At 38.5% G+C, this 27832-nt stretch overlaps 1 protein-coding gene across 7 annotated transcripts in view; it reads left to right on the top strand.

Moving 5' to 3' along the window:
• LOC128692519 (peroxisomal acyl-coenzyme A oxidase 3) overlaps positions 1-27832 on the top strand; it is a 314664-nt gene that overhangs the window by 259787 nt on the left and 27045 nt on the right. For all 7 annotated transcript variants that reach the window (XM_070090050.1, XM_070090048.1, XM_070090049.1 and 4 more), the window contains exons 9-13: positions 9686-9808; positions 12795-12915; positions 13348-13578; positions 23762-23928; positions 26457-26586. In XM_070090050.1, the coding sequence (XP_069946151.1) occupies positions 9686-9808; positions 12795-12915; positions 13348-13578; positions 23762-23928; positions 26457-26586 (772 nt within the window). The remainder of the gene's footprint in view (positions 1-9685; positions 9809-12794; positions 12916-13347; positions 13579-23761; positions 23929-26456; positions 26587-27832) is intronic.

Genomic DNA, 27832 nt, shown 5'->3' with positions numbered 1-27832 from the left:
ATCTCCAGGACTCAAGTCCGGCCTGCCTGTTTCCCTGAACCCCTTCATAAATGTTACTTTGCTCACACTCCAACAGCACGTCAAGTATTAAAAAATATTCGTGTCCATTCACTCCTATCAAACATGCTCACGCACGCCTGCTGGAAGTCCAAACCCCTCGCACACAAAACCTCCTTTACCCCCTCCCTCCAACCTTTCCTAGGCCGACCCCTACCCCGCCTTTCTTCCACTGCAGACTGATACACTCTTGAAGTCATTCTGTTTCGCTCCATTCTCTCTACATGTCCGAACCACCTCAACAACCCTTCCTCAGCCCTCTGGACAACAGCTTTGGTAATCCCGCACCTCCTCCTAACTTCCAAACTACGAATTCTCTGCATTATATTCACCCCACACATTGCCCTCAGACATGACATCTCCACTGCCTACAGCCTTCTCCTCGCTGCAACATTCATCACCCATGCTCCACACCCATGTAAGAGTGTTGGTAAAACTATACTCTCCTACATTCCCCTCTTTGCCTCTAAGGACAAAGTTCTTTGTCTCCACAGACTCCTAAGTGCACCACTCACCCTTTTCCCCTCATCAATTCTGTGATTCACCTCATCCTTCATAGACCCATCCGCTGACACGTCCACTCCCAAATATGTGAATACATTCACCTCCTCCATACTCTCTCCCTCCAATCTGATATCCAATCTTTCATCACCTAATATTTTTGTTATCCTCATAACCTTACTCTTTCCTGTATTCACTTTTAATTTTCTTCTTTTGCACACCCTACCAAATTCATCCACCAATCTCTGCAACTTCTCTTCAGAATCTCTCAAAAGCACAGTGTCATCAGCAAAGAGCAACTGTGACAACTCCCACTTTATGTGTGATTCTTTATCTTTTAACTCCACGCCTCTTGTCAAGGCCCTCGCATTTACTTTTCTTACAACCCCATCTATAAATATATTAAACAACCACGGTGACATCACACATCCTTGTCTAAGGCCTACTTTTACTGGGAAATAATTTCCCTCTTTCCTATGTACTCTAACTTGAGCCTCACTATCCTCGTAAAAACTCTTCACTGCTTTCAGTAACCTACCTCCTACACCATACTCCTGCAACATGTGCAGGTGTATTTTTACAGTCTCTTTTGTCCCCCTTCCCTTTATATAAAGGAACTATACACACACACTGCCAATCCATAGGTACCTTCCCATCTTTCATACATTTATTAAACAAAAGTACCAACCACTCCATCACAGTATCCCCCCTGCTTTAAACATTTTTGTCATGATCACAACAGTTCCAGCTGCTTTACCCCCTTTCATTCTACGTACTGCCTCATGCATACTACCCCACACACTCACATCCTGCTCTTCTTCACTCATAAAAGATGTTATACCTCCCATACCAGTACATGACATTACTGCCTCCATTTCTTCATCAACATTTAAAAGTTCCTCAAAATATTCCTGCCGTCTACCCAATGCATCCAGCTCCCTATCTACTAACTTCCCTACTCTGTTTTTAAATGACAAATCCATTCATTCCCTAGGCTTTCTGAACTTGTTTATCTCACTCCGAAAATTTTTCTTATTTTCAGCAAAATTACTTGACAGTGCCTCTCCCACTCTTTCATCTGCTCTCCCTTTGCACTCTCTCACCACACTCTTCACCTTTCTTTTACTCTCCATAAAAAAGAGTTGAACCTGAGTCTGCTGGTTTAAGAGACATCTGCATAAAAACAGGTATTAAGTCTGAAGTAACACATACAGAGTCTGTTTGGATAGAATTTTCAGAGGGGCATGAAAAACCGATTTTAGGAGTGATATACCGTCCCCCAAACTTAGATAGGGACCAAGGGAGACTACTATGGGAGGAAATTGTTAAGGCCACAAGGCAAGATAATGTAGTAATTCTAGGAGTCTTTAACTTTAGTCATATTGATTTGAATTTCTTGACTGGGAATTTAGAATCATACGACTTCTTAGAAGTAGTTCAGGATTGTTTTTTGAAGCAGTTTGTGACAGAACCTACAAGGGGAAATAACCTGCTTGACTTAGTTCTGGCAAACAGTGAATCCCTTGTTAATAATTTAGAAATTTCAGAGGAACTGGGTGCTAGCGACCACAAATCAATTACATTTAGCATTGAATGGAAGTACGATAGTAGCGATAACTCAGTAACAGTCCCAGATTTTCGCTTAGCAGATTACGATGGGCTTAGAGAACACTTATCATCTGTTGACTGGGGTAACGAAGAGAGCTATCAATATGACAGTTTTCTGAACACTATACATGCTGCTCAAAGAACGTTTATCCCATATAAAGAAATTAGATCAAATAGAAATGACCCAAAATGGATGAATAATAGGCTCAAATATCTACTAGGGCATAAGAAAGGAATTTATAGGTGTATCAAAAGAGGTGAGGGTCTCATCTTATGAATCAGTATATTGACATTAAGAGGGACATTAAAAAGGGGATAAGAAAAGCTAAAAGGGACTAGGAAATTAAAGTTGCTAGGGATTCTAAAACTAACCCAAAAAGTTTTTTTCAGGTCTATAGAACAAAAGTTAGAGATAAGATAGGTCCCCTTAAAAATAACTATGGGCAACTTACTGACAAAGAGAATGATATGTGCTCGATTTTAAATAATTATTTTCTCTCAGTTTTTACACAGGAAGACACTAACAATATTCCAGTAATTAATTTTTATAGTGGGCTAGAAGAAGATAAATTATGTAACATCACAGTCACTAGTGAAATGGTTGTGAAGGAGATAGACAGACTGAAGCAAAATAAGTCACCGGGTCCTGATGAGGTTTTTTCAAGGGTTCTTAAGGAATGCAAAATGGAACTCTGTGCACCACTAATATTTTTAATTTATCTCATCAAACAGGTGTAGTGTCTGATATGTGGAAGATGGCTAATGTAATTCCTATTTTTAAAACAGGGGACAAGTCGTTACCATCAAATTACCGCCCAATAAGCCTGACCTCAATTGTAGGCAAATTACTAGAGTCAATTATAGCTGAGATTATAAGAAGCATGGATTCACAAGAGGCCGGTCTTGTCTAACTAATTTATTAACTTTCTTCAGTAAAGCTTTTGAGGCTGTTGACCACGATAAAGAATTTGATATTATTTACTTAGATTTTAGTAAGGCTTTTGATAGAGTTCCGCACCATAGACTGTTCAAGAAAGTGGCAGCTCGTGGCATTGGGGGAAAAGTGCTCTCGTGGATCGAGTCATGGCTCACAGACAGGAAGCAGAGAGTGTCCATAAATGGGGTTAAATCCGAGTGGGGATCTGTAACAAGTGGCGTTCCACAGGGATCAGTCTTGGGCCCGTTGTTGTTTATAATATATATCAATGATCTTGATGAGGGAATTACTAGTGATACGAGCAAATTCGCCGATGACACAAAGTAAGGTAGGATAATTGATTCAAACGTAGATGTTATGGAACTTCAGGAGGATTTAAACAAACTCTATTCTTGGTCAGAAAAGTGGCAGATGCAGTTCAATGTAGATAAATGCAAGGTTCTGAAGCTCGGGAGTGCCCATAACCCTAGTACTTATAAGTTAAATGATGTAGAACTTAGCCATACAGATTGCGAAAAGGACTTGGGGGTTATGGTGAGCAGCAACCTTAAACCAAGACAGCAATGCCTAAGCGTACATAATAAGGCAAATAGATTACTGGGATTTATATCAAGAAGTGTAAGCAACAGAAGTCCAGAGGTCATACTGCAGCTTTATACATCATTAGTAAGGCCTCACCTAGATTATGCAGCTCAATTCTGGTCTCCATATTACAGAATGGACATAAATTCGTTAGAAAGCATTCACCGTAGGATGACTAAAATAATACATAGCATTAGAAATCTTCCTTATGAAGAAAGATTGAAGACTCTTAAGTTACATTCACTTGTTAGACGAAGAATGAGGGGAGACCTGATCGAAGTGTATAAGTGGAAGATAGGTATTAATAAAGGGGATATTAATAAGGTCTTGAGGACATCTCTCCAAGAGAGAACCTGCAGTAATGGATTTAAATTAGATAAGTTTAGATTTAGAAAGGACATAGGAAAGTATTGGTTTGGAAATAGGGTAGTTGATGAGTGGAACAGTCTTCCTAGTTGGGTTATTGAGGCTAGGACTTTGGGTAGTTTCAAATTTAGGTTGGATAAGTACATGAGTGGGAGGGGTTGGATTTGAGTGGGACTTTCACATCAGAGCTTATTTCTTGGGTAGCATTGAAAATTGGGTTGGGCAAATGTTTTGTTAGTGGGATGAATTGTAAAGGACCTGCCTAGTATGGGCCAACAGGCCTCCTGCAGTGTTCCTCCTTTCTTATGTTCTTATGTTGACCTGTACCTAAATAAACTTACATGTACCTAAATAGACTTACACACTTTGCTGGCATGCAGGTACACATGAACCCCTTGACTGTCGCAACCCCAAATCCTGAGGTGTCTTGTGGTGTCTCAAAATTTTTGAAAAAAAAAAAAAAAAAAATTTCTTATGTAATGATAGAGAATCTTTTCCCTATTGTAATAACACCAAAAGAATGAAATTTGATGGAAAATTGATGGAATTACGCTCTTGCGAAGTTAGCGATTTTGCCCACTTCAACCCTTTGACTGTTTCCGACGTATAAATACGTATTTCTGACGTATTTATACGCACAAATTCTAGCGGCTTCAAATCAAGCGGGAAAGGCCTGGTAGGCCTACATGAGAGAGAATGGGTCTCAGTGGTTGGTGTGCACCCTATGAAAAAAATCTGGGACCCAGCGGTGCATTGTGGGAACGCCATGTTGTTAGTCCATTTTCACCATGCCTCTCGGTAAGAAGTTTCTCACTCCTCGGCGGATTGGAGGTCTTTTGTTCCCAAGTGATAGCTCTAACAGCGATGAAAATGTCAGTGACAGTGAATTCCAGGGTTTTGAAGTGAGTGTTACCGGAAAAAGTGCCCAGGATAACGTAATTAGTGATGAAAACCCAGATGACCCACAACCTTCCACCTCTGGTGCTGGGCCGGCTTGTTCACGTTCACGTTCGCTTGTACTAGGACGAAAGAGGAAACGATTTGGTTGTGTACAACACCCAGATGTTAGCAGTGATAGTGATAGTGATTTCAAGGTCATTGAAAGCAGTTCTAGTGACAGTGAGAGTGAATATTCCCCAGTGAAACGGCAGTATGTACAACGTAGCATGCGGTCTGGTAGTGTTTCATATGTTGTTCCAATGGAAAGGAGAAACTCTGGGAGCACATCCCATGGCCCTACACCACGACCTGATAGTGAAGATGACGATATTGTAATGATGGGTATGAATGATGTGAGTGATGGAGCAGGCAGTGGTGGTGATAATGAGGGTGGCACGGCCCATGTGGCACCATCAGCGGGCCACGCTACTACCCACACTGCTGACTCTGCACAGCAACCAGCCTCACCCTACCCCACACTCCCACAACCTGCACCACCACAACCTGCACAACCACAACCTGCACAACCACAACCACGGTACAATATCCAGACCCCACCAGCAGACCACATCTGGGATTGGCAGGACGGTGACGAGTTTGTTCCCAGTCCCCATGACTTTGATGAAACACAAAGTGGAATAAAGCCATCTTGTCCACTTGGGAACAATGCCAGTGAACTGGACTGCTTTGAGTTATTCTTCGATGAACCCCTGATGGACATCATTGTCAGGGAAACAACCACATACTGTGATTACACCATGGCAAATACAATTCTCTCACCAAAATCACGGCTGTAAAAGTGGAAGGAGACAACTGTGGCAGAGATGTACCTGTTTTTTGCCACAATAATGCGTATGCCACATGTGTATAAGCACACTGTCATCACATACTGGGCAACAGAATGCCTGATTTCAACTCCAGGTTTTAGTGACATTATAGGTGTCAATCGTTTCCTGATACTGTTACGTATGTTACATTTTTCAGACAAAACCAGGCCTGACAGAAGCGACAGGTTATATAAGATCAGAAATGTGTTTATGTACCTGAAACAAAAGTGCTGCATGTATTTTTATCCCTTCAGGAAGCTTGTTATTGATGAGTCCTTGATTTTATTCAAAGGAAGACTCTCATTCATGCAATATATACCAAGCAAGAGGAAATGCTTTGGTATAAAGCTATTTGTACTGTGTGATTGCAGAAGTGGTCTAGTTTTGGATATCATTGTGTACACTGGCAGTAATACCTTGAGAGATACCATGAAGTTATTGGGTATCTCTGGTGATGTGGTTCGAACAATGATGGAACCATATCTTGGTAAGGGGCATATGTTATTTACTGATAATTGGTACACAAGCCCCTTACTCAGTGATTTCTTGCAAGTGAACTTGACAGACGTGTGTGGCACAGTGCGTGGTAATCGTAAACATATGCCAAGGTTCGACGCTGGCACTCGCAGAGGTGAGGTGCAAGCCTTTGCTGCCGATGACATCATGGCATTTCGGTGGAATGACAAACGTGATGTCACATTGTTGACATCAGTTCACCGAAACGAAATGGTACCCAGTGGCAGGGACAACAGAGAGACCAATGAACCCATTCTAAAGCCTGCAGCTGTCATGGACTACAACCTCAATATGCGCTTAGTGGACAAATGTGACATGCAGATTGGGTTTGCAGACTGTGTATGCAAGAGTTATAAGTGGTATATAAAACTTTTTTTCCATCTTGTTGATATCTCTATGCTAAATGCTTATAACATATACAAGTTGAAGACCAACAAAACACCTAAATATGGTGAATTTTGCCTGTCAGTAATCAGACAAATAATTGCAAAGTACCAAGGAGCAACTCCTGCAATAGACAAGCGCCCACGAAATTACCAACACACGTCATCTCGTTTGAGGCCTGGTGATCACTACCCCATACAACTGCCTCCTACTACTGCCAAGAAAAATGCTCAGAAGAGGTGTTATGTATGTATGCATACCACAAAACGCCCACAAACACGCAGAGACACTCGTTTTATGTGTGAGGAGTGTGAAGTGCCCCTCTGCATATACCCATGTTTCAAAGAGTTCCACAAGCTGCAGCAGTTCTAGGAACGTGTTTAGTGACTGTACATATGTATATACGTATATTATGGAACAATAGTAATAAACATTGTTTTGTATTGTTTGTTTGTGTAAACAAAGTGTATACACAAACTAATAGTGATAAAGTTTGTTCTGTTATTGTGTTGTAAACAATGAGTGTATATTTGAACAATGCCCGGTGGCCTGGTGGCTAAAGCTCCCGCTTCACACACGGAGGACCCGGGTTCGATTCCCGGTGGGTGGAAACATTTCGACATGTTTCTTTACACCTGTTGTCCTGTTCACCTAGCAGCAAATAGGTACCTGGGTGTTAGTCGACTGGTGTGGGTCGCATCCTGGGGGACAAGATTAAGGACCCCAATGGAAATAAGTTAGACAGTCCTCGATGACGCACTGACTTTCTTGGGTTATCCTGGGTGGCTAACCCTCTGGGGTTAAAAATCCGAACGAAATCTTATCTTATCTTATCACCTCACATTGGTCTCACAGGCCACATAAGTTACCTGGAACAGAAAAATATTGAAAAATGCAAGAAACCTTTGAATTAGAGTAAATAAAAGAATACCGGGTGGGCGGCAGTCGCCGCTGTTGCCGTACGCACGTCACTTTCTGCAAACTTTGCGGCTCTATATCTCGGTAAGTACTGATGGCAAAAAAAATTTTTTAGGCTTAAAACACTCACAAAAATATTCCTAACATTTTCATAAGAAAAAATAATTTTTTTTTTCGAATATTTGGCGACATAGAATGACAGTTTCAGAGAGGGGCCTGAAACAGTCCAAGAGTTAAGCCCTATCTTCGGCTATTTCCACTGTTCCAGTCGACCAAATTCATAGCTATTTCTTTAGAACTCCATTTTTTCTATTGATTGAGTACAAGAAACTGCCCATTTACTGATTTCAACTACCCAATAACGTGGTCGGAAATTTGCAATTTGGCCAATTTCACCAAAATTAACAAATACAGTATACCAATTTCAAAATAGGGTCCAGAATGAACAATGCAGACATTCCTGGCTCTAAAATAACGTTTTCTTTGTTCATCAGTCACATCTCCAGGCCCCTCTGATATTACTCTTGCTTTCTAATTTGAATTTTTATTCAAACAAAAAATAGAAGATTTACTGTTATGCAGACTGCTGCAATATTGTAATAATTGTATAAATAATGTCATCCCATTCATGACTGCATATTAGAATGGCTACTTGAACATTTATTGGAAAATGACATCATTTGTTTACTTTTGAACATTGGCAAAAATCAAACATTTCCTCTACTTTGAGCTCCATTTCAAGGTTCTTTTCATAGTAAAACCAATCAAAATCACCTCTATTTCTATAATATGTTTTCCATTCTATCAAATGAGACCAAGAAAACGAGAATACAACCATAAGTACTATACGAAAATAGACCACAGTCAGCATTTGAATTTAAAAAACAGTCGGAGTTTTTTTTTCTCTCATGCACTGCATTCTGCAGGATTTTTTTATATAGTGCACACTAACCACCCAGACCCATTCTTTCACATGTGGGCCTACCAGCTTTCTCCTGCTTGATTTGAAGCCGCTAGAATTTATGAGTATATATAGGTCAAACACGGTGGCTCATAAGATGTATATATATGACTGAAACAGTCAAAGGGTTAAAATCAGTGAGAGTGTCTTATTAGTCTTGAGGATGACATATTAATAATGATAATAATAATGATACACAATAATAATCACTGAGGTGCATTAAATGTCGTATATTACGTCAGTGTAAACGTTTGCATTAATGCATCTACGATATTTTTTCAGTGTTATGTAATAAACATAAATACACCCCACAGTGGAATAAATTAACATGAATATGAGATGTTAGGTGTAGATGAACGTGTATGAACCATAACCAGATGCTTTCGTTAACATCTTCCGCCTCTCTCTCCTCTCATTTACTCGTTCTCTCTCTCATTTATTCATTTTACTTCGTTTACCCACCTCTCACCCAACATTAAGACTACAAATATTTTAAGGTAATTAATGAATGTACTGTATATGCATTTTATCGCTCTGGGGCACTTTAAATGTATATGATGTGTGGGTGGGGTGGGGTGGGCTGACTTGGCTGGCTGCCATACCTCCCACACCTAACTTCCTTCAAATAAATATGGCTCACCTCTCACCCTGCATTAAGACTACAAATATTTTAAGGTAAGTAATGGGTGTACTGTGTGTGTATTTTACTTTTTATTGTTTTTAATGGCTAGTTCTATTGCTAACTTAATATTTGTTAGTGTAAACTTGTTATCTGGCATTTATGTGCATTTATAAGTGGAGAAAAAATGGCGTTCCACTTTCCGGTGATGTCTGCTTTCCGGCGGTAGCCTGGAACCTAACCTGTCGTATAAGTGGGGCCCTACTGTACACTATTGTGAAGGCTCTTCTTCCTTTTCTCTCTCAGTTTTATTCTAGACAGTGGGTTTGTCACTGTCTGAATGACTTAATGTGGTTTTCTTTTTGAGGAATTTGTAAGCTACTAAGCAGTTACATATAAATCACTGTATGATCTTTTAACAAAAAAAGGCATGAGCTTACTATTAATGCTTTTGTTTCTTTGACCTTCAGCAATGGAGACTGTTCCCATATATAGCAGCAACATATGCACTGGATAACTTCACCAAAACGTTCTACAGCTTGTTTGTCAAGTTTCGTATGGAAATGGTTGATGCTTCTGACAAAGGCAGAGTTGTAAGTGATCTCTTAGTGTTGTATTTTATTTCTGATTTTTTTCTTTTTGCTTTTCAATGTAATCAGTGATTTTACTTTTGAACAGATAATATTGTATTAATCAGAAGATAATACTACTAGCATTACATAATCCTTTCATTGTCCAGACCCCAGCAATTAATATTGTTCCCAATGTCCACTTTTTTTTAATTATTTTTTGTTTTGAAATGGTATAGAATATTTTTCTGAAGGTAATGACTTCAAGAGTACAAAATTTGATGGAAAACTTACTGAATCACGTAGCACAAAGTTAGAAGTCTCAGCGCAATTTAAACACCAGTGACTTTGCCAGCTTTGAGTCCTATTTTAAGCCAGTTTCATTGTTCCAGTCAACGATATTCCTAGCTATTTCACTAGAATGCCTTCCATTCTGTTAATTGAGCACAAGAAACTACCCATTCAGAAATTTCAGCTACCCTGTAAAGTGATCAGAATTTGGTAATTTGGTCAGTTTCACACAAAATTAAAAAAATACCAGTTTAAAAATAAAGTCCATACTAAACATTCCTGGCACTGAAACAACATTTCCTCTATTCATTAGTCATGTTCCCAATCCTCTCCTATATTGCACTTGCTTTTCATTTTGAATTCTTATTCGCACAAAAATAGAAGATATGCTCTATTTCTTGGATAAGAAAATATAACCAGGAAAAATTGGTCATGGTCTGCAGCATTCCAATAATTGAATCAGACCTATTAAAAACCTATAAAACAGTGATTATGTGTGATTGAGGTGAAAGTGTTGAATGATGAAAGTATTTTGTTTTTGAGGATTTTCTTTCTTTTTGGGTCACCCTGCCTCGGTGGGAGACAGCCGACTTGTTTAAAAAAAAAAAAACAGACTGAGGTTTGTGTGATTGGGGACGGGGGGGGGGGCTTTACCCATCCTCAGGAATATTGGTAAAAATTTAATATTTCTGCTACTTTGAACTCAATTTCAAGCTACTTCTAGTCCTGAAACCAATCAAACTCATCTCTGTTTCAGTAATATGTCTTCCATTCTATCAAATGATACCAAAAAAAAGCCAATAAAACCTTAAAAGCATCCTAGAAAATACAACAAAATTACTATTATCAGTTGTACACACGGTCACTGTTTTGTTTTCCCATCATACACCGTGTGGGGAAGAATTTTATTTATACAGTGCACATATTACTGCACAGACCCATTCTCTCATATCTAAGCCAAAATTTAGCTCTCACAGCTTATCTAAGTGGACTGAGCTTATGATGTAGAACTACATCAGGGATCCTGACCTCTGTGATGTAGTTCTACATGACTGACAGTGGAAGGGTTAAAGAAAGAAAAGTACCAAGTAATTAGCAGAAATCATTTGTAGTTCTATTGTATAACAGAAAAGGGGCATGAGTAAAAATTATAGAGAAATAAGCCTTTTAAGTATACAAGGTAAAGTGTACAGTAGAATTTTTGTTGAAAGAATTAGGGGTAAGACAGAAAGTAGGGTTGAAGAGGAACAAGGAAGATTTAGGAAGTGTAGGAAATGTGTGGACCAAGTGTTTACATTGAAGCATATAAGTGAACAGTACTTAGATAAGGATAAAAAACTGTTTGAAACATTTATGGATTTAGAAGAGGCATATGGTGGGGTGGATAAGAGAGCAATGTGGCAAGTGTAAGGAATAAGTGGTAGGTTACTGAAAAATGAGGCAACAGTTAGTGTATGTAGGAGAGGAGATTATTATCAAGCAGGGATATGTGATGTCACCATGGTTTTTTTTTTTTTTTTTCAACAAGTCGGCCATCTCCCACCGAGGCAGGGTGACCATGGTTATTTAACGTATTTACAGATGTGGTTATACAAGAAGTAAATGCTAGGGTGTTGGGGAGAGATGCAGGATTGAAATTTATTAAATGTGAGATGGGTGGAAGTTGTCACAATTGCCCTTTGTTGATGACACACTTATTTTAGGAGATTCTGAAGAAAAGTTGTGAAGGTTGGTAGAAAAATTTGGGAGCCTATGTCAAAGAAGGAAGTAAAGTGAGCATGGAAAAGAGTAAGGAAATGAGAGTAACAAAAAAAGTCTAGGCAGTGAGATTCATTATCAGATTGGAAGGAGGGAGTATTGAGGAAGCGAATGTATTTAGATATGTGGAGTGAGCATTTCAGTAGGTGGTTCTGTAAAAGAGAAGGTGACCCGTAGAATATACAAGGAGAAAATGTTAGGTGGGATATTGAGGCATATGTAGAAAGAAAGAAACTTATCTATGGAGGTTAAAAAAAAAAAGAAATGCACCAGAGTCTAGTAGTTCCAACACTTTTATATGGATGGGAAGCATGGGTTTTAAATGTTGCACTAACGAGGAGGCTGGATGTAGTAGAGAGGTCATATTTGAGAACAGTGTGTAGCATGAACAGTATGTAGAGAATTTGAAGTGTAGAAATTAGACAACAGAGTGAGACTACCACAGGTATAATTCATAAAGTTGAGGAGAGGTTGTTGAGGTGGTTGAAGCATTTAGAGAGGATGGAGTAGAATGGGATACCTAAGAAGGTGGATAAATTTAGGGCAGAAGTAAGGAGGGGTAGGGTATCATCCCAGGAATGGTTGGAGGTGATGGTGTAAAGGTTTTGAATGATTGGGGCTTGAGCATCCAGCAGGCTTTCATGTGCTTTAGATCAGAGTTTTATGAGTTGAAATGTAGTTGGGGTGTAAGCAAAGTAATATTTATGAAGGGATTCAGGGAAACCATTTAGTTGGTTTCCACAAGTCCTGGAGGTGGAAAACACAATCTCTGCACTCTGAAGGATGGGTGAGGATATTACATTTTAAGGATCATTTGAAATGTCCTTTCTACACATTTGTGACAAGACAGCTAATAAATCAGTAATGGAGAATATGTTTCATTTTTTGGGGTCACACTACCTTGGTGGGACATGGCTGGTGTGTTAAAAATTATTCTTAAACTTCATCTATTTATATCCAGGCTCTGTATGGCCAAGAAGTACATGGATTGTCATCTGCTGGAAAGCCCATATCTAGCTGGATAGCACGAGATGGTATACAGGAGTGCCGGGAAGCATGTGGTGGTCATGGCTACCTGAGGTGTAAGTAGTAATAATGGTTGAATTACCTTTCAAATGTTAGGTAACAGGACACAGGTACAACTAATGTGACATTTTACAGTAGCAACATTTCACTCCTTGAGAACGAAATGTTGCCACAATAAAATGTCACATTATTTGCATCTGTCTTTTTACCCAACAAGGTGTAAGTAGCACATCCCACTACAGCTCACTCACCATACATTACTCACTAGAGGATTGACTACATATTTTGATAATTTTTTTTTCACTTGAATAATGCAATATCAAATATTGTGACATACACAAATGTACAAGGTATTGTAAAAAATAATCTGTTATACTAAAATTAACTGAAATTTTACTTAATATCCTTGACAGAATATAGTTGAGTATTGTATTGACAATATAGTTTCTTACACACTTTATTGAAAAAATAACTAATTCTGTCCTCAGGTTCTGGACTGATTTACCTGCGTAATGACAATGATGCTAGTTGCACTTACGAGGGTGATAATAATGTTTTACTACAGCAGACTAGCAATTGGCTCCTAGGTGTATGGAAGTCTCACTCAGAGAAGTCTGTAGCTCATCCCATGGGCACTGTTGACTACTTTGATCAAGGGCAACACATTCTAGGGCAGTCATGGATGACTTCCCCAATTAATGAATCTTCTACCAATCAGGGTAAAGTAATCCATTTCCCAATATTTATGATTTTCATTGATATGCATTTTATAGTATATGTAGCTAAAGTATTGTTTTTGTAAATGTGTGTTTTGATCCTAATCACTTTGTTTCAAAATTCCATCTTGGCTTGCTGCTCACTTGTAACATATTCTCTTAAATCATCCATGAAGTATACTGTGGAGTAAACAGTATACTTCTTTCTTCTTTCAACAAACCAGCCATATCCCACTGAGGCAAGGTGGCCCAAAAAGAAAAACAAAATTTTCTCTTTTCAAATTTAGTAATTTATACAGGAGAAGGGGTTACTAGCCCCTTGCTCCCAGCATTTTAGTCACCTCTTACAACACACATGGCTTACGGAGGAAGAATTCTGTTCCACTTCCCCATGGAGATAAGAGGAAATAAACAAGAACAAGAACTAGAAAGAAAATAGCAGAAAACCCAGAGGGGTGTGTATATATATGCTTGTACATGTATGCAAGACAACCACTGTGAAAGAATAGAGAAATTCCAAGCGCTTTCATGACTACTCACATTATCAAGGAACTATGAAAGTAAAGCATCAAAGGAAGGTATATAAGGGGTCTAGCCAACACCTCACTATCAGATCCCACAACAGTTAAACACCTGACGTGTGACTCATAAGAAAGGGAACATTGCAGCAGGCCCGCCGGCCCAACTAGACAGGTCCTTCACACAACCCACCAACAAACTATTCTACCCAAGAAAAAAGAAATTTTAAAAATTATTATTTGTCCAGTGTATTATTAAATTCTTCCCAAATTCTATTAATTATAAATGGATCTAATTTATATAAACCAAAGGAAATATTCATATTATTGTCAAAACTGCTTTTTATGAAACAAGATTCAATTATATTCCTGTCGACCATGGACTTGCTTGATACTACTCTCTCAACTTTATGAAAATAAATTGGATGGTTAAAATCTCTTACATGAATAAATAGAGCATTGGAATCTTGTCCAGTTCTAATGCTATATTTATGTTGTTTTAATCTTAGTTCGAGATTTTTACCAGTTTGACCGTAATAAACTTTATCGCATTTTGGGGGGAATTCTTTATCAAAAGTTTTTTTACTGTATCAAGATTTTTGAATACAACTTTAATATTAAGTCTTGAGAAGAGAAGGCATATCAACCAAGTTTTCATGGTAAGGGAGAACCAACATATTTTTAGTTGAATAAGGCTGGTTGTCACTTTTTGGATTGTAAAAAGTATTTCTAGCAACTTTAAAAGATTTATCAATTACATTTCTTGGGTATTTCAAATCATTACCTATTTCATACATTTCAACAATTTTAAAAAATTGTTTAAATGAACAAGTTCTGCCCAAGTCTCTTTTACCCAATAGACTCCTTGACATGAGAGATCGTCCTTTTGATGATTTTATGAGAATTATTCTTCAGAAACAGGAGAAGGAAGCATTCAAAATATTGAGAAACAAAAAATACTCTTTTAATCAGGCCATTCCATCAGAATGGAAACACAGTATGTTGGATCATTGCTATAATAAACTCAGAAGAATTTGTAATGAACTCAAAAACAAACTACAAAGAAAATTAGACATTTTAATTGAAAATAGTGATTGGACAAAGCATGCTAATAACAGTTTTGTAATTAACTAATCAGATGAAATTTTAGACAAAAATACAACTGCTGCTCTAGGTTTTGGCCTAAGTTTTGCAACTTCAAAAAAACTTAATAATGTTGAAATTGCAAAAGCCTTTTGTAACTTTGAAAAACTTTCTGATTTATCCCCTGATGAAATTAATATTAGTAAAGGAATGGTATATAACTCTATGTTAAAACCAAACATTCCCAATTGCCCTCAAAGATTCTTTAAGTCTTATGATACACTTAATAACAATAAAAATTTGCGCCTTACTAAAGCAGACAAAATAAATGCAATAGTAATTATGAAAGAAAATGATTACCAAGAAAAAATGAATAATCTCTTAGATGATACTGAAACCTATCCTAAACTTAGAAAAAATATTCTAAACTTAGAAAAAATCCCTTAGAAACCGTTAACAGCAATTTCAATAAAACAATAAAACTTCTACTGAAAGGCAAAGATGAATTAGTCAAACAATTTACTTCCACTAATCCATCTTTACCTTACATGTATGGACTAATAAAAACACACAAACCAGGGAATCCAGTCAGACCAATTATTAGGTCCATAGGGTCAGTTTCATATAAATTATCCAAATGGCTTGTTGATATTTTGAGCCCTATATATATATACAGACTTTGCAAAAGCCTTCGACAAGTGTGACCATGGCGTAATAGCGCACAAAATGCGAGCTAAAGGAATAACAGGAAAAGTCGGTCGATGGATCTATAATTTCCTCACTAACAGAACACAGAGAGTAGTCGTCAACAGAGTAAAGTCCGAGGCAGCTACGGTGAAAAGCTCTGTTCCACAAGGCACAGTACTAGCTCCCGTCTTGTTCCTCATCCTCATATCCGACATAGACAAGGATGTCAGCCACAGCACCGTGTCTTCCTTTGCAGATGACACCCGAATCTGCATGACAGTGTCTTCCATTGCAGACACTGCAAGGCTCCAGGCGGACATCAACCAAATCTTTCAGTGGGCTGCAGAAAACAATATGAAGTTCAACGATGAGAAATTTCAATTACTCAGATATGGTAAACATGAGGAAATTAAATCTTCATCAGAGTACAAAACAAATTCTGGCCACAAAATAGAGCGAAACACCAACATCAAAGACCTGGGAGTGATTATGTCGGAGGATCTCACCTTCAAGGACCATAACATTGTATCAATCGCATCTGCTAGAAAAAAAAATGACAGGATGGATAATGAGAACCTTCAAAACTAGGGAGGCCAAGCCCATGATGACACTCTTCAGGTCACTTGTTCTATCTAGGCTGGAATATTGCTGCACTCTAACAGCACCTTTCAAGGCAGGTGAAATTGCCGACCTAGAAAATGTACAGAGAACTTTCACGGCGCGCATAACGGAGATAAAACACCTCAATTACTGGGAGCGCTTGAGGTTTCTAAACCTGTATTCCCTGGAACGCAGGAGGGAGAGATACATGATTATATACACCTGGAAAATCCTAGAGGGACTAGTACCGAACTTGCACACGAAAATCACTCACTACGAAAGCAAAAGACTTGGCAGACGATGCACCATCCCCCCAATGAAAAGCAGGGGTGTCACTAGCACGTTAAGAGACCATACAATAAGTGTCAGGGGCCCGAGACTGTTCAACTGCCTCCCAGCACACATAAGGGGGATTACCAACAGACCCCTGGCAGTCTTCAAGCTGGCACTGGACAAGCACCTAAAGTCAGTTCCTGATCAGCCGGGCTGTGGCTCGTACGTTGGTTTGCGTGCAGCCAGCAGCAACAGCCTGGTTGATCAGGCGCTGATCCACCAGGAGGCCTGGTCACAGACCGGGCCGCGGGGGCGTTGACCCCCGAAACTCTCTCCAGGTAAACTCCAGGTAATTGTTGGCAGAATTTCTAACTTTAATGTTAAAAACAACATAGATTTAGTTGATAAATTAAGCTCCTGGACTGACTTAAATGATTTTAACATGGTTAGTTTTGATGTTACTTCCTTGTTTACGAAAGTTCCTGTTGATGATTTATTAATCATCATCTGAAGAACTCGTTAACTATGATTTACCATTCCCAGTTCCTACTATCATTAAACTTATTAAACTTTGCATTGTTGATGCAAAATTTGTATTTAATGATAGGTTTTACACTCAGAAGTTTGGTATGGCAATGGGAAATCCTCTTTCACCTTCACATATTCTTAGTAACCTATACATGGAATTTTTTGAAACAAGGCTGCTTAACACAATCCTCCCTAATAGAGCTAAATGGTTCAGATATGTTGATGATATTTTGTGTCTTATGCCCAAAATTGTAGATATACACTATTTCCTTGGCAAATTAACCCTTTCAGGGTCCGTCCTGTAGATCTACGGCTTTACGTTCAGGGTCCAAACCGTAGATCTACGCCAAAATTCTAGCGGCGTCAAATTTAGCACGAGAAGGCTGGTAGGCCTACATCTGAGAGATGTAGGGTGGTCAGTGTGCACACCATAGAAAAAATCTGGACGCCCGCATGGCATTGTGGGAACGACGGCAAAGTAGCTTTGTTCATAGTGCCTGGCGGCAAGAAAGCTCTCACTCCCCACTCACTCTCCGAGCGAATTCTGACTCTCCTGTTCACAACTTACAGTTCTAAGACTGATGGAAGTGGAGCTGAAGACGAATTCTATGGTTTTGAACCATATGGTACCATTGTGCCATATGGTACAATGGTACCATATGGTACAATGTACCATATAGTACATTGTACCATATGGTACATTATGCCATATAGTACAGGGTACAGGGAGCCTAATGGAAATAAATCTGTCTGACTTTTTTGGGTTATCCTAGGTTCTCCAAACATATGCTGCTAAGTATGATATTCTATGTAACTTTATTTGTGTATAACTAAATAAACTTACTTATGATGCCACATGCACTTGAGTAAGTTTATTCAGGTGTGCAGAAATAGTTACGTAGATTATCATACATAGCAGCATAAGTATAAAATCTTAGGATAACCCAAAAAAGTCAGGGTGACTTATTTCAATAGTTATCTCTGTATCTGTAGCATATGGTGTCCTGTACTGTATGGTACCCTGTACCATATGGTACCCTGTACCATATGGTACCCTGTGCCATATGGTACCCTGCACCATATGTTATCCTGTACTGCATGGTACCCTATACCATATAGTACAGTGTACCATATGGCACCCTGTAACATATGATACCGTGTACCATGTGGTCAATAGGTGTTGGTGGCATGAGACACCAGCCAAGACTGAGTGAGTGGCGACACAAGCTACCTACTGACTCCGCAGTTTCCCAGACAAAGTGCTTTGTCATCCACCTCAAGGAACACGTCAGGTTCCTGTACGCTTGTAAATATATAATAGAACATTACTAATATACAACAATTTTGCATATTTTTGTTGTAAACAACTATTGTAAACAAAATAATAATTAAAATATTAGTGTTTATTGTGTTGAATACAACAGTACCATATGGTACAATGAACGATATGGTATCATTGTACTGTATGGTATGATGTACCATATGGTACCATTGCATCATATGGTACCATTACACCATATGGTACCATAAGGTACCATTGCACCATATGGTACCATTGTACCATATGGTACCATTGTATCATATGGTACCATTGTATCATATGGTACCATTGTATCATGTGCCATTGTGCCATATTGTACCATATGGTACCATTGTATCATATGGTGCCATTGTACCATATGGTACAATTGCACCCTATGGCACCATTGTACCATATGGTACCATTGTATTCAACACAATAACCACACTAATATTTTCATCATTTTGTTTACAATAAACTTGTAAACAAGTTTTGTAAGCAATATAATGATAAATTAGTGCAGTTATTGGGTTGAATACAATGAGTGTACACTAATACAATATACTGGTCTCACAGGCCACAAATGTTATTAGAAAAAGAAAAAAAATAGAAAAGAAAAGAAAAAAAGTATAAAAAACGTAAAATAAAAAAATGCGATTTTGCGGAAGTCACTGATGTTGCCGCCACCCGGTCATTTTGGGTCAACTTCCCACCGCTGTATCTCGGTAAGTACTGATCAGAATTTTTTTTTTTTGTCTTATTACCTTCACAAAAATATACTCTTTAATTCTGTAAGAAAAAATAATTTTTTTTTTTTTTTTTTTTTTTTTTTTTTTTTTTTTTTTTTTTTTTTTTTCAAAATTTCTTAGACACTGGAGCACCACTTCAGATTTTGGCCTTGGACCCTGAAGGGATCATTCTATAAACTTTACTGTTGAGTTTGAAGAAAATAACTCATTGCCTTTTCTAGATGTTTTAATTATTAAGGGTAATAATGAATTCAAATTTAAAATTTACAGAAAACTTACAAATAACTGTTCCTATGTCCACTATTATTCTTCGCATCAAGATAGAGTTAAACTGTCTGTTTTCTCATCAGTGTTTTTGAGAGCTTTACGAATTTGTAGTCCAGAGTTCATAGATGAGGAAATATCCAAAATTTATGAAATAGGTAATGATTTGAAATACCCAAGAAATGTAATTGATAAATCTTTTAAAGTTGCTAGAAATACTTTTTACAATCCAAAAAGGGACAACCAGCCTTATTCAACTAAAAATATGTTGGTTCTCCCTTACCATGAAAACTTGGTTGATATGCCTTCTCTTCTCAAGACTTTTAATATTAAAGTTGTATTCAAAAATCTTGATACAGTAAAAAAACTTTTGATAAAGAATTCCCCCCAAAATGCTGATGGACGTGTCTATAAGATTCCTTGTAAAATTTGCGATAAAGTTTATTACGGTCAAACTGGTAAAAATCTCGAGCTAAGATTAAAACAACATAAATATAGTATTAGAACTGGACAAGATTCCAATGCTCTATTTATTCATGTAAGAGATTTTAACAATCCAATTGATTTTCAAAAAGTTGAGAAAGTAGTATCAAGCAAGTCCATGGTCCACAGGAATATAATTGAATCTTGTTTCATAGAAAGCAGTTTTGACAATACTATGAATATTTCCTTTGGTTTATATAAATTAGATCCATTTATAATTAATAGAATTTGGGAAGAATTTGATAATACACTGGACAAATAATAATTTTTAAAATTTCTTATTTCTTGGGTAGAATAGTTCGTTGGTGGGTTGTGTGAAGGACCTGTCTAGTTGGGCCGGCAGGCCTGCTGCAGTGTTCCCTTTCTTATGAGTCGTGCATCAGGTGTTTAACTGTTGTGGGATTTGATAGTGAGGTGTTGGCTAGACCCCTTATATACCTTCCTTTGATGCTTTACTTTCATATTTCCTTGATAATGTGAGTAGTCACAAAAGCGCTTGGAATTTCTCTATTCTTTCACAGTGGTTGTTTTGCATATTCTGAAATCACCTGTTTACTGTGATCTTATTGCATTGTACATGTATGTGTAGTGTAACCTAAATGTAAGTAGAAGTAGCAAGATGTACCTGAAATTTTGCATGTTCATGAGACAGAAAAAAAGACACCAGCAATCCTACCATCATGTAAAACAATCACAGGCTTTCGTTTTACACTCACTTGGCAGGACGGTAGTACCTCCCTGGGCGGTTGTTGTCTACCAACCTACTACCTACAAAACAGTATACTTACCAACACATTTTAGTGTGAGTGATAGTTTTGTAGATTTATCCTTATTCCTTTTTTTAAATGTTTTCATAAATATCTATTATTGTATTTTCATAACACCAGTACATATAAATTAAAATAAACATAAATATTGTACAGCTCATTGCCCAATATGATCCGACACTTCTTTAATATTGGTGGCATTTGTTAAAAGAAAGAAGTGTATCCATGAAGGAAAGAAAGGGAATATACCAGAGTATAGTGGTACCAACACTTATATGGGTGTGAAGCATGGGTTTATAACATTTGCAAATTGGTTATATTGTCACGGTTACTCTTTGGTGATGACACTGTTCTTTTGGGAGAGTGGGAAGTGAAATTATGAAAGTTTTTGGAGAGGTTCAGGAGAGTGTGTAAAAGAAAGAAGTTAAAAGTAAACAGAGAACAACAAGGTGATGAAGTTAGGAATCTAGGCAATGAAGGATTGGACATCAGATTGGTTTGTCCCACCACCCACTCTCCTTACTTTATACTTACGCTACTACTACTACTACTATTACTTCCACTACCAGCCTTACCACTACTACTTCCACTTCCTGCCTTACCACTACCACTACTACTATTCCCACCTCTCTAGTCCTGTCCCTGCCAGCTGGCCTATATATACTAGCTTCTTTGTTTTCTATTAGTGTGACTTTGTATATGGTCCCAGTCAGACCGAAACATCATTATAAGCTCCTCTCTCTTATGTGCAGGTTATTTGTGTATTGTTCCAGTCACGGTATTGTGCCTTTTTGTTCTTTATTAGACTTATTGCAGTTCTCCTTAGAAGCCATTTTGCAGGCACTTCCTTGTAATGTTGATGTTCCTGTCTTGTACAGTCTTGTAATAGCTGGAGTGACTGTGGCATATTTGGTCTGTTTAGATAAAATATAGCAACTAAAGTATTTCATATCTTTGCAACACTTCTAAATTTTAATTCCTATCCTTTTTAATTTTAAAAAGCTACTTATGGATGCTTACTATAAGATACATCAGACAGCTGTCTATAGTGTTCCACAGATGTGTAATATCCCACATCCAAAAAAATTATTGCAGTACAGTAAATATTAATGTAATGTGTTTACCAGAGCTATCTGACATTCACATTTTTAGTAAAAAATATTTAAATTACTATATAAAGTTTAACTTACAAGCGCATGTGGATCAACATTGACGGTGATGTGAGTCTTGAGCAGCTCAGGCTATGGCTTCTATCAGAAAATTCACTGTCCATTATATTTCTGCTTTCCCAGTGGAATATGCACAATGGAAATATACACAAATTATATGATAAATATTATGAAGTGGGGTTGCTATTCAGGTTTGGCATCATTATGTAGTGAATAGTAGTCTTGTATCCACTGAAAGTGGACCAAGAATACTATCACTACATAACAGTAGTATTCCTGTGTCCACTGAGGGTGGACCAAGAATACTGTTACTCCATAACAATAGTATTCATGTCCACTGAAGGTGAGCAAAGATGGCTATCATTACATAACAATAGGTCATATTGTCAGACACCACATTTTTATATCTTATAAGTGACAGGGGATACTTGAACCCATGCCTCTTGCATCTTAGCTGAACTTAAATATTAGATGTGGGAGTGGTGGTTTTGGGAATCTTGCAACTTATATTAGGGCTCGGCTAAGATGCTTTAGGAATGTGAATTTGAGTCTCATATGACAGATATAGCAACAAAAATAAGTAGATTATAAGCAGTACTTAACATGAGACACAGCCAGCATAGCTCTGCTCCTGTAGGTGTAAGTTGGTAGCCATTTCTAAACTCCACACCCCCAAGAGTCTGGCATCTGCACACTCCAGAGACTGGCATCATACACTTCAGAGACTGGCATCATACACCTCAGAGGCTGGCATCATACACCTCAGAGACTGGCAACATACACCACAGAGACTGGCATCATACACCTCAGAGACTGGCATCATACACTTCAGAGGCTGGCACCATGCACTTCAGAGGCTGGCATCATACACTTCAGAGGCTGGCATCATACACTTCAGAGGCTGGCATCATACACCTCAGAGACTGGCAACATACACCACAGAGACTGGCATCATACACCTCAGAGACTGGCATCATACACCACAGAGACTGGCATCATACACTTCAAAGGCTGGCATCATACACCTCAGAGGCTGGCATCATACACCTCAGAGACTGGCATCATACACCTCAGAGGTTGGCATCATACACTTCAGAGACTGGCATCATGCACCTCAGAGACTGGCATCATACACCTCAGAGGTTGGCATCATACACTTCAGAGGCTGGCATCATACACCTCCGAGACTGGCATCATACACCCCAGAGGCTGGCATCATATGCCACAGAGACTGGCATCATACACCTCAGAGACTGGCATCATACACCTCAGAGACTGGCATCATACACCTCAGAGGTTGGCATCATACACTTCACAAACTTGCATCATACACTTCAGAGGCTGGCATCATACACTTCAGAGACTGGCATCATATACCTCAGAGACTGGCATCATGTACTTCAGAGGCTGGCATAATACACCTCAGAGACTGGCATCATGCACTTCAGAGACTGGCATCATACACCTCAGAGGTTGGCATCATACACCTCAGAGATTGGCATCATACACTTCGGAGGCTGGCATTATAGACCTCAAATGCTGGCATCAGACATCTCAGAAGCTGGCATTTACATACAAGCATGGGCTCCACACATCATTACACACCCAGTAAAATACAGTATCTAACAGTCTACAGGATATTCTACTCTTTATACATTCATTGTATGAGCACAAGAAAGCATTACCTAGTATACTACAGAGCATGAGAGTAAGGTACATGTATTGTACTTGTATAGCAATTACTGAGTTGAATTATCCCTTACAGATGTGATAAATGTGTGTAAGAAGTGTTTACGTTGGCTAGTGTGCTGGTTATGTGAAAGAACCAGTGCCAAGTTCAGGGCACAGATTGCTGCTGGTGAGGATTCATTCACTGCTCGGAACAACACACAGGTTTACCTCGCACGAAACCTCTCACTGGCTTATGTTACCGTAAGATTTTTACTTTTGTTATGTATCATATACTGCGTAACACCATTTGTATTGCATACTTTCTTTGTCAGCTAACTTCACGAGAACGTAATTCCATACGTTATCCATCTTATTTCATACTTTTGCTGTCATTACTATGTATTGGGAAAAGATTCCTTCTCATTTCATAAGGATTTTTTTTTTAAATTCTTTGACACTGAGAGCAAGTTTGTGAGCAAGGGCCTTGACAGTGAAAGGGTTAAGTGTTGAGGACCTGATTGAGATTACTAAAGCTACCAAGGCTTAGTGGTTTGATCAACAATGCTACAGCTATTGTGACCAATAAGCCTATTGCAGTGCTCTATTCTTATGTTTTATGTAAAAATATGCAATGTTTCACCTGTATGGTACAATAGGCTTTTAGTGTGAGTATGAGCCACATTTTGATATAAGTACCATCCAACTTATGACCTGCTCAACATACGACCACTCATACTTACGACTGTACGTCTGGCAGCATATACAGTAGTAAAATATTTAATAAAAAGTAACATACAATACTATGTAGGTACTTTATATAGCAAAGGTTTGACATTGTGCCCTACCCAGTATGTCGGCAATATTCTAAGATTTGATTTGCATCCTTTTTGACTCATGACTGGTTGGTCGGATCCAAGCTCAGTCGTAAGTCGGATAGTACAGTGGACCCCCGGTTAACGATTTTAATCCGTGCAAGAGGGCTCATCGTTATGCGAAATAATCGTTATGCGAATGAATTTTCCCCATAAGAAATAATGGAAATCAAATTAATCCGTGCAAGACGCCCAAAAGTATGAAAAAAATTTTTTTTTACCACATGAAATGTTAATTTTAATACACACAAACTGAAAAAGGCATGCACAATTAAATGACACTTACTTTTATTGAAGATCTGGTGATGATTGATGGGATGGGAGGAGGGGAGAGCATTATCTTCTTACTGTTTAGAAGGGGAATCCCCTTCCATTACGACTTGAGGTAGCAAGTCCTTTTCCGGGGTTACTTCCCTTCTTCTTTTAATGCCACTAGGACCAGCTTGAGAGTCACTGGACCTCTGTCGCACAACAAATCTGTCCATAGAGCTCTGTACCTCCCATTCCTTTACGATTTGTCTAAAATGGGCCACAACATTGTCATTGAAATAGTCACCAGCACGGCTTGCAACAGCTGTGTCAGGGTGATTTTCATCTATAAAGGTTTGCAGTTCAACCCACTGTGCACACATTTCCTTAATCTTTGAAGTAGGCACAATGGATTCCACAACTGGCATAGGCTTCTCAGGGTTAGCCCCAAACCCTTCAAAATCTTTCTTAATTTCCATACTAATTCTCACCCTTTTTACCACAGGGTTGGCACTAGAAGCTTTCTTGGGGCCCATGGTCACTTATTTTCCAGAAACAGCACCGAAAACACTGTAATAATACGAAATATTCCGAGTGTATGCTTGGATGTTACCGCGGAGGCTGGCTGGTAAACAATGGGACGGCCGGCACATGTGAGGCTGGCTGAGGGCACATTGGACGCGTCTCGGACGAAAATCGGTATGCGCGGCAAAAATTTTGCGATAAAAGTAATCGGTATGCGGAAAAATCGCTATGTGATGCCATCGTTATGCGGGGGTCCACTGTACTTGTATGTATCATCTCTTGGTAGTAACTCCCTAGAATGAATTAAATATTCACCCTTATAGTTAAGTGAGTCATATAACTGTTGGGCATTAGCACCTATCAGTGCATGAGGACCATCTCAGTACATCTCAGTGTGGACATGCATCATCTCAATTCTTTGTATCTTCTTTTCACTTTCCATCATCCTGAGTGAACCTACATGTGCCTCAATAGTGGGCATTGCATTAGAAGTCAATAGATATTACCTAGGGAGAGCATAACATATAGGTGAGTGAAGAAAGAGTGAGGTGTAGCAGTGAAGTGCAGCAGTAGAAGAAAAAATTAATTATTAGTTGGCTACAAAGATATATTTTATGCACTGATTGTCATCAACTCGCCTAAATAAAAACTTTCTTTGTTTTAAACAGTGGTGTTGGAAGTTGTGATAAGAGCAGTTACTAAACACTTCTTTCTCTTGAATTTGTCACCCTCTTTAATTAATAATGTATAGTCTCAGTCCATCTCAAGTGGTCATAACAATTATGATGTGCAGTTATTATTACTCCATGGGGAAGTGGAACAGAATTCTTCCTCCGTAAGCCATGCGTGTTGTAAGAGGCAACTAAAATGCCGGGAGCAAGGGGCTAGTAACCTCTTCTCCTGTATATATTACTAAATGTAAAAGGAGAAACTTTCGTTTTTCCTTTTGGGCCACCCCGCCTCGGTGGGATACGGCCGGTGTGTTGAAAGAAAGAAAGAAGAAGTTATTATTATTATTATTTTAGTCATAACTAAGTACTAAACCCACAAGAGTCATACAGCACTGCACTGATGTGCAATACAAGTGTTATTTGTCTAATTAATTATATTTGGGGCTGCATTGTGTCTTTGGTACTGTTTCAGCAAGTGATACTTGCATGGTTTGAGGAATCAATCCATGAAGCTGAAGTGGAGCTACAGCCTGTCCTCTACCGCCTCTGTGCATTATTTGGCCTTGTACATGTTGAAGGACACATTCCACAACTTGTTGAAGGTATTGTGTATCATCTTTTATAGTCGCATCTACCTACTTTCTCAGGTTTTATATTTACACTAATTTACAGGTTAAGATAAAGTAAAATTAAATTTTATTCAGATTTTTAACCCTATAGGGTTAGCCACCCAGGATAACCCAAGAAAGGCAGTGCATCATCGAGGAACTGCCTGTCTTATTTCCATTGGGGTCCTCAATCTTGACCCCCAGGATGTGACCCATACCAGTCGACTAACACCCAGGTACAGGTCGGTCATCACTAATCTGGCAGTCAGTTATCCGGTTCCATCAGTAAACGGCACTATTTTCGGCTAACAATTTCAGATTCCATCATTATACTGACTCAAATTTCATCATTATACTGACTTGGAAATTGTGCATATGGTTGTAAATCCACAGCAGCAAGCCAGTGGAGGAGAAAGCAGTGATGAATATGAGGAAGATGTAGCAGAAAGAGTCTCTGTTGATAGGTTAATTAAGTGTATTCTAACCTAACCACTCTGTAATCCGGCAAACTCACTAATCCAGCACATTACATGTAGGTCCAACTGATCCCAGATTAGTGATGGCCAACCTGTACTTACTTGCTAGGTGAACAGGACAGCAGGTGTAATTAACCATTTGAGGGTCCAGGCCCCCAATCTGAAAATTCCTCACAGGGTCCAAGAATTCCCCCCCCCCCCCCCCCCCCCCCCCCCCCCCCCCCCCCCCCCCAAAAAAAAAAAAAATTATTGTTTTTTCTTATGAAATGTAGAGAGTCTTTTTCTGAAGGTAATAAAACAAAAAGTACAAAATATCATCAAAAATCGACAAAATTACACTCTCGTGAATTTTGCACCAGTGATTTTGCCCACTTTGAGTCCTATTTTTGGCCAATTACATTGCTCCTTTAGATCAAATTCTTAGCTATTTCACAAGTATGTGTTCCATTGTATCTATTAAGCACAAGAAATCTTGCCCAATCAACTATTTCAGCTACCCAATAAAGTGATCAGAAATTGGTAATTTGGCCATTTTCACACACAGTTTGAAATATTCCAATTTCAAAATAGGGTCCAGAATAAACAATGCAGGCATTCCTGACACTAAAATAATATTTCCTTTGTTTATTAGTTATGTTTCCAGGCTTTACAGATGAATTCCATTTTAATTTTTTCACATAAAGAATTTTTATTCACACCAAAAAATATAAGATTTACTGTTATGCAATATTGTAATAATTGTATAAATAATATCATTGCAGTCA

This window comes from Cherax quadricarinatus, chromosome 30 (genome assembly GCF_038502225.1).
Source record: "Cherax quadricarinatus isolate ZL_2023a chromosome 30, ASM3850222v1, whole genome shotgun sequence".
NCBI classification, from domain to species: domain Eukaryota; kingdom Metazoa; phylum Arthropoda; class Malacostraca; order Decapoda; family Parastacidae; genus Cherax; species Cherax quadricarinatus.
Note: the sequence above shows the minus strand (reverse complement) of the source record. Positions and strands in the feature narration are given on the sequence as shown.